The sequence below is a fragment of the Alosa alosa genome, chromosome 16 (assembly GCF_017589495.1).
Source record: "Alosa alosa isolate M-15738 ecotype Scorff River chromosome 16, AALO_Geno_1.1, whole genome shotgun sequence".
NCBI lineage: Eukaryota > Metazoa > Chordata > Actinopteri > Clupeiformes > Clupeidae > Alosa > Alosa alosa.
The window spans coordinates 12,970,512-12,978,832 of NC_063204.1; the positions used below are offsets into that span (position 1 = coordinate 12,970,512).

At 43.7% G+C, this 8,321-nt stretch overlaps 1 protein-coding gene across 1 annotated transcript in view; it reads left to right on the forward strand.

Annotated features, from left to right (window-relative positions):
* The window catches only part of LOC125309330 (mediator of RNA polymerase II transcription subunit 13-like), a 28,438-nt gene extending 22,332 nt beyond the window's left edge, over window positions 1-6,106 (forward strand). The window contains 7 exon segments of the mRNA XM_048266155.1: window positions 916-1,058; window positions 1,184-1,342; window positions 1,640-1,813; window positions 2,184-2,344; window positions 2,634-2,798; window positions 4,577-4,677; window positions 4,941-6,106. Of these exon segments, the coding sequence (XP_048122112.1) occupies window positions 916-1,058; window positions 1,184-1,342; window positions 1,640-1,813; window positions 2,184-2,344; window positions 2,634-2,798; window positions 4,577-4,677; window positions 4,941-5,073 (1,036 nt within the window). The 3' untranslated portion in view covers window positions 5,074-6,106.
* The last annotated feature ends 2,215 nt before the right edge of the window (window positions 6,107-8,321 follow it).

Below are 8,321 nucleotides of genomic sequence, written 5' to 3' on the forward strand. Positions count from 1 at the left end.
TATGTCTAAGTTATAATACCTGTAATATCTGCCAGCAGCTTGCTTGCCAGCGTTTCCCAGTAGGCCTACTTTGCAAAAGTTGTGAAATATAACCGTTTTTTTTTTTTTATGTCGGCGACTGGCTACATAAATAAAAAACGTGCGTTCATAATATGTGCGTGCTTGAGATGAAACCAGCAGTTTTCAGCAGGATCATGCGGGAGGACCTGTCTCTTAATTAATTTAAAACAAGTCAATGGTTTTACAATGTTTCAGTCAAGGTTGGTTGCAGCCAGGTTGGTTTAGATACAACCGGTATGCAAAATGTAAAGTAGTGCATTAACTTAAATTTGCTGTGCTGCATATGGGACAATAGATGCACATAGTAAATTATATAAAGTAGGCCTATTAAAATATTTAAATAGCTTAGTCTAACTTTGAAAAAAATATTGAAGGGAATCCAGTCCAGTGCACATGTCTTTGGCAAGTAGCCTAGGCTACTACAGACACAGGTGAAGAACAGTCAGCCTCAGCCAGTAAGCACAACCAAATATCTACAGCCAGCTTCAAAAGCAAACAGTCGTATATATCTTTTTGCCGTGGTATAGTCTTAAGACATCTAGACATCTAAACGAAAAAATTAAGTCTTTAAATTTGCACTTGGAAAATGTGCAGATACCCTGGTGTACTGTGTGTCTGATGCTGCAGACTTATGTTGGTCATCTAATCCATCTCTCCTGTTGTCTCCACATGTGTCGCTATTTCTGATTGTGTAAAACATTATCCACTACCAGTCCACTATATAAATTCTTTCCAAGCTTAAAGAAGTGTGTGTGTGATTATAATGAGTAGTCTGCCAGTGTAATTCCTCAATAATGCATGGCTTGTAGTATGACCTGTTTAAATACTGTGGTTATATAACTGTGTGTGTGTCAGGGCTCGCAGAAGAAAGGGTTCAGCGCGACGTATGGGACTGGAGAAGCTGTGGGAGTGGTGTTTGGGGCTTGTCCAGATGACATCAGTGCCGTGGCGGATCGTGATTGGCCGGTTGGGCCGGATCGGACATGGAGAGCTGCGAGGTAATAAGCACTAACCAGACACGAGCTCCGATGGATCATCTAGGATCTTAACATGCATATGGACAATGTCTGGCCAGAGTAGTAGTCACAAACATCATAACAGACATATGTCTCTCCCCCCCCAGACTGGAGCATCCTGCTGAGTCGACGGCGCCTGCAGTCAGAAACACGGCGTCTAAGGGACATGTGTCGCATGTGCGGCATCTCTGTCTCTGACACTCCCAGCATCCTCAGTGCCTGCCTCGTCGCACTCGAGCCACAGGCCTCCTTCTTCGTCATGCCAGGTGTGTGTGTGTGTGTGTGTGTGTGTGTGTGTGTGTGTGTGTGTGTGTGTGTGAGACGCAACCATCTGTGAACTCTGCTCTATGTACAGTGCATGTGTCTTTTTTTTTTTTTTTTTTTTTTTTTTTTTTAAGAAAGTGTGTGTCCTGTAGGCGGACTCCGCATCTGTGGGGTGGGCTGTCTGTGTGCAATTGTGGATAACGTCTGTGTGTGTGTTACCCTTCTGCCAACTGCCTACGTGCTCCGTGTGTGTGTTTCTAACTCCTATGTTTTGTGTGTTGTCTCTGTCCCCTGTGCAGACTCCGTGTCGACGGGCAGTGTGTTTGGGCGCAGCACGACTCTGAACATGCAGACATCCCAGCTGAGCACACCGCAGGACACGTCCTGCACACACATCCTCGTCTTCCCCACCTCCGCCTTTGCCACCGCCTCCAGCTATACCACAGACACAGACCTGGGCTTCAACGCCAATGGTACACATATATACACACACACACACACAGGTCACTGCCTCCAGATATACGGCAGTCACAGATCTGGGCTTCAACGCCAATGGTACACGCACACAAGTCCAACTACATGCTCAAACTTGAACTCAGATAGTGCTCATATGTCCATTCATCCATGAAGTTATTTATCTTTGTTCCAACCCCCTTCTCTCTCTCTCTCTGTCTCTGTCTCTCTCTCTGTCTCTCTCTCTCTCTCTCTCTCTCTCTCTCTCTCTCTCTCTCTCTCTCTCTCTCTCTCTCTCTCTCTCTCTCTCTCTCTCTCTCTCTCTCTGTCTCTCTCTCTCTCTCTCTCTCTCTCTCTCTGTCTGTCTCTCTCTCTCTCTCTCGTGTGTAGATGGAGCGGGCGGTATGGATGGGATGGACGGGATTCTGGACCTGCTGAATGACAATGATCTGGTGGATCCGGACCTCATAAACATCCTGCCCAACTCCCCGACCACCTCCCCCGTACACTCCCCGGGCTCACACTATCACCATGGAGGAGACGGCAGCAAGGTACGTGCACACACACACACACACACACACACGACCCCATTCACTCCCCGGAGTCACACTATCATCATGGAGGAGACGGCAACAAGGTGCACAGAACCAAACATCACCTCAAACGCTCGCCGGGGTCACACAATCATAGAGGAGATGGCAACAAGGCATACACACACACATACACACTTGCTAACTCACTCGCCTCCCCTGAGGACAAGTCCAAAATATGATTGTTGCCCAAATGAAGATGTGTGTGCAATGTGTATCTTTGTGCTAATGTCCTCTCCCCCTCACTCAGGGCCAGAGTTCCGACAGGATGGACCCTCGCGAGGAGACGCCCAACATCCTGCAGCAGCCGCTGGCTCTGGGCTACTTTGTGTCCACTGCCAAAGCCGAACCATTACCGGACTGGTTCTGGGCCGCCTGTCCACAGGCACAGAACCAGTGCCCCCTCTTCCTCAAGGTACACACACACACACACACACACACACACACAGGGCCTGTGTGTTGATTAGGGCTACTTGATTATGGCACAAGTTATTATTTTAATTCAATTTATTTAATTAAAAATTACATTTTTATTAATTGCACAGCCCTAAAACGCACACGTGCACACACCAAGGTTTACTTTAGCTGGCTACAGCTGGAAATCGTCTGGTCTTGCGTCTAGTTTCCTGGCAGAAAAAAAATATTAATGGGCAGAATGTCCGGTGGAAAATATGCCTAATTAATAAAATATAAAATCCTAGTTTCCTTACATATTGCACAATATATACAATATGTTGCCACAACAACTTAAATATAGCCCTGAGAAGTTTATTTTCGATTTTAAGTTTGCACAAGCAGCAGAGTTGGCTACTTTCACTCTATGAAGTCGAGCAGCAAGTAAGCAGGAATTCTTGGAGTTGCAGTTGCGTTGCTGCAACACTAATTTATTAAGCATGATTTAAAGTTATTTATTTGGACTGTTCCTATTTTATGGGGGAACACAGGGCAACTAAACGTTTTAGTAAGGCTCTGTACCCACTCTCATATGAACCTGCATGGCAGCTAATCAGAGCTGTTGTTATAAGGCCAACAGGTCTGTGGGGAGAGGCTGCTAGAAGTGAGAGTGATGGGCTGTGATCTCACAATAATGAACTTGCAAACAACAATATCATGCCTGTTTTTAAGCTCATATATTCCTCAAAGGTCTGAGCAGTGGAGCTACTTTGGTTGAAAATAAACTTCTTCATTACCTTTTGCTGGAACCTGCCAAAGCCTTGGTTCTAGCTCCTTTCTCTTAATTCCCCTGTGCTACAACTTTCGCTGGTAACTTTTGTTAACTTCTCCAGCTGACAATTAAAACTATTAAAACTTCTCACTACTGTTTAGGCCTACATAGCAACCATTCACCTGTGCTGGTAACTTTTTTTTTTTTTACTAGAGTACAGTGACAGAGGGGGCATTTGTGATATCCAACGGGGTTGGAGGCGTCACAGTTAATGAATTAATGCCTAATGTTATCCGTGAGTAGTTGACACAGCTAACCACCAAAAGCACAGCCAGAGAGGGGTTTGCTCCCATAGTAACGAATTACGTTGCTCTATTTTGCTAGTAATCAAGGATCTTTGACACAGCTGTTCTAACATTAGCTTACCAGCTAAGGCTCTTAGGCTACATGCATGCTGCTAACTGATGTTATCACCCAGAGAGAAGAAATAATCTTTTCTGATTGGCTGGTGGAGTGGCTATTAATTCTGAATAACGGGACACCTATGAAGTAGATCTGGTAGGATGACTGTTGAGCCTGGAAGCAGGCTTAGCAACAATGGAATCAAATGAAACAAGATACCGGTAACTGCCCATTTTATAGCTGTTATAGGGCCAAAGAAAGTTGTACAACAAACTGAACCAGTCGGCTGCTTTTTAAACGGAACTGCTTGTTTTCCTAAATAAAAAAAAAAAAAAATATTTCATTAATATCAATTCATCCAGAAAAGAACAGGTATGCAATAATCGCATATTAAATCGCAATCGCAATATTGGGGGGATAAAATCGCAATTAGATTATTTTACAAAAACGTTCAGCCCTAATGTCTGGTATGCTGGATTACTAAGTCATTTTGTCAAGTCAAAGAAGTTTAACACACACACACACACACCTCTTGTCTAGGTCCTTACTAAAAGGGAAATGTGCCTTTGACTTCATTGTGCTGTGTGTGTGTGTGTGTGTGTGTGTGTTGTGTGTTCCTTCCCCAGGCCTCTCTGCATGTGCATGTCTCTTCTGTGCAGTCAGACGAGTTCCTCCATAGCAAACACTCCCACCCGCTGGACTCCAACCACACGTCAGACGTGCTGAGGTAAAGCATACACACACACACACACACACACACACACACACACACACACACACACACACACACACACACACACACACACAATAGACACACACACACACACACACACACACACACACACACACACAGACACACACACACACACAGACACACACACACACACACACAGACACACACACACAGACACACACACACAGACACTAATCCAACCACAGTCCAACGTGGCCCATACTGATGTGTACTTTGTTCCTTGTGTGTGTGTGCAGGTTTGTGTTGGAACAGTACAACGCCCTCTCCTGGCTAACATGCAACCCTGCGACGCAGGACCGCCGCTCCTGCCTGCCAGTGCACTTTGTTGTGCTCAACCAGATGTACAACTTCATCATGAACATGCTGTAGGCCCACACACACATGGCCTCAGGCAGAACCTGCTGTCGAATCTCACCCTTCGCACAGAACCTACTCTGCGGAACCGGTTCTGTGTCTTAGTCTCTGTGGATCCCTTCTGCACTGTGACATCGGACCTTCTCAGCAGGCCACTCCGCCACCACAGGGTCCTCAGCCAGGTTGTCTTCTGGGTTTTAATGGGCTTTTAGAAGTGCACGCACCAGCCTCACCAGAAGGGGGCGCTAACCTGATGTCACTGCGCAAGGTGCTGCCCCTCCTCCCCACAGGTTGGGTGGAACTGCCCCCATTAGGGGCATGTGGGCACACTGTCCTTTTGAAATGACTGGAAAAATGCAAATGACGTGAGATTTACTTCAGTGTCACAATTCTCATGAGGCTTTTACAGTTTCCCAGAGTTTTCATATTTGGGGGTAGAATTTTATCTCTTGAAAGGCCTGCATATACATTATTTATTGTAAGTTTCTAAGTGTGTAATTTCTTAATCTTTTATATATACATAAAAGGTGTATATATATATATATATATATATATATATATATATATATATATCAAGCCCTGAGGGTATGTGTTGCCCTCTGGCTTAAAGGATTTTAAAGTGTATGTAATAATTGTCTTAATTATGAGCCCTTGTCGTCCCTGAGGGCTGCTTTTAGAGAATTATTTTTCCAGAGATGAAATGTTTCTATGGCTGTACAGGTGAGATGTTTCTATGGCTGTACAGGTGCGATGTTTCTATGGCTGTGCAGGTGCACAGCGAAGCAAGCCAACACCATGTACAGCTGCTCAGAGTGCAAATAACAGGACAACAGCCAGAGTGTCTGATTATATATTTTATATGACAGATTTAGAAGAAAGTGTGTGTGTGCGCATGAGAGTGAGTGTGTGTGTGTGTGTGTGTGTGTGCATGTCTGCGTGGGTGTGTGTGTGTGTGTGTGTGTGTGTGTGTATATATATATGTACATACAGAAGTGTGGCACTATGGCTGGTGCAGGTCATGTTTTAGAAATAAAGTGCATTAATCAGACCTGAGTGGCGTATTTGTGTGTTTTCTGTACGACGTATGTCTTCTGTGTGCCTTGTATGTGTGCTCCACTGTGTGAGAGATGTGTCTTTCTGTATGGTCACCTCTAGCAATCAGATCGATCTGACCCACTGTACTTTCCCTGCTTATCTCACTCTCCACATCTGCTGTTTGATCAGCTCTCAGCCAGCTCAGGTGCAGAGACCTGTTGTCCATCTTCTGTCACCAAAATTGACTTCTGTTCAACACTGGCTCCTCTGAGACTCACTGCATGTGTGCGGCAGTGTCGCCTAGTGGCAGAAAGAGGAAATGCAGCAAATGGCAATGCCTGTCAAATCAGGATCAGACAGCAGATGATTTTGAACTAACCTAATCTGGTCCTCTCTCTCCCTTCTTATATTTCTTTTTCTGTCTCTGCAAGGTTAGAGCAGATGGCGTAACCCATTTCATTTTGCCCCTGTAGCCTATGCCACCCACCTCCAAAGAGGAAAGACTACAACAGTGTATGTGATTTGGCCCAAAGGTTTAGACAAAACACACTTGACCCCTCTGGTTTGGTCTTAAACCCATGTGGCTTAAACCATGATGCAATGCAGTGCATGTACCGGGGCCAACACACTCTCTTGGCCATACCCTCGACCTTGTTATCACAAAGGTTCTCAATTTTCCTGTGAAAGACCTGGCCTTATTCGATCATTTCTGTGTGTTCTTTGATGTGTCTGTGTCCCCATACACTCAACAGATCTAGTGCAGTGAGATTTTTAAATGCATGCTTGTTGCCGCCCCTCGAGTTGGGCCATTACACTGTTCGTGGCCAGACCCTTAGAATCTTTCTAGATTACCAGGGTCTGGATTTTCCAGGCTATTGCTCCATTAAAATTCAAGAAAATCAAATATGCAACACAAGACAGTCTTCCTTCTCTAACACCATCAGTTAAAAAGTTAAAGTAACACTTGTGTACTATTTTTAACTGCTGAAGTTAACAAATCCCCCCCCTCACAATTAGCATCTGAATTTTTCTCAACTAATATATGCAATGAGTTTGCATCTTTTTTCAAAGATAAAATTGACTAAATCAGACTCCACATATCTGCTCAATTACTAATTCAACATCCACAACTTCCAGCTACAAATGGAGGGAAACTTAACTTGATGTCAGAGTTTAGATTGATAGACTACATAACACTTGGAAAAAACATTACAGAATCTCAGCTCTTCCACATGTGGCTTAGACACTGCCTACCAATTTCTTCAAAACTGTTTTTCACCTTACAGCGGCAGCTGTCGTAAAGCCACTTCACAAGAAGAATAACCTGGATGCCTCCATGCTAAACAACTACAGGCCTATATCTAATCTACCTTTTATTTGCAAAATGATAGTCTTTAACTAAAATTATTAGAAAATCATTTTAATAAACACCTTCCTAACATAAAATGGGTATTTTGATTACTTTCGGTCTGGTTTTCAAGCAAAACACAGCACTGAAACAGCTCTTATTAAGGTTTTCAATGACACCCTCAATACAGATTCAGGCAAAACATCAGTCTTACTGGACCTTAGTGCAGCATTTGACATTGTTGATTACAGCATTTTATTACACAGACTAGAAGACTGGTTTGGATTTACAGGCATAGTTATCAACCAGCTCAAATCATACAAGAAAGGAGCTTCTTTGTTGCCCTTGGCAACTGTACCTCAACACCAACGTCCTTGACCTGTGGTGTTCCCCAGGGGTTGATCTTCGGGCCACTATTATTCAACCTCTATATGCTCCCACTTGGACAAATCATCAAAAATAATTTGATTTCATATCATAGCTATCAGATGACACACAAATTGACTACACTCTGTCACCAAACGACTATGGTCCCCTTGAATCTCTTTGTCAGTGTATTGAAAAAATCAACAATTGGATGTCTCAACATTTTCTTCAGCTGAACAAAGAAAAAACTGAAGTAATTATATTTTGTTAAAAGGAGGAAAGACTTAGGGTCGCCACTCTCTTTCACAAAAAGGGTTGAAAGCAAAGGATACTGTTACAAATCTTCTTGTATTGATTGACAGTGATCTATCAATAGCCACATCAAAGTAATAACTAAATCAGCTTTTTACCACCTCAAAAATATTGCGAAACTTAAAGGGTTGATGCCAAAACATGATTAAGAAAAACTCATTCATGCATTTAACTCCAGCAGTGTTGATTACTGAAATGGGCT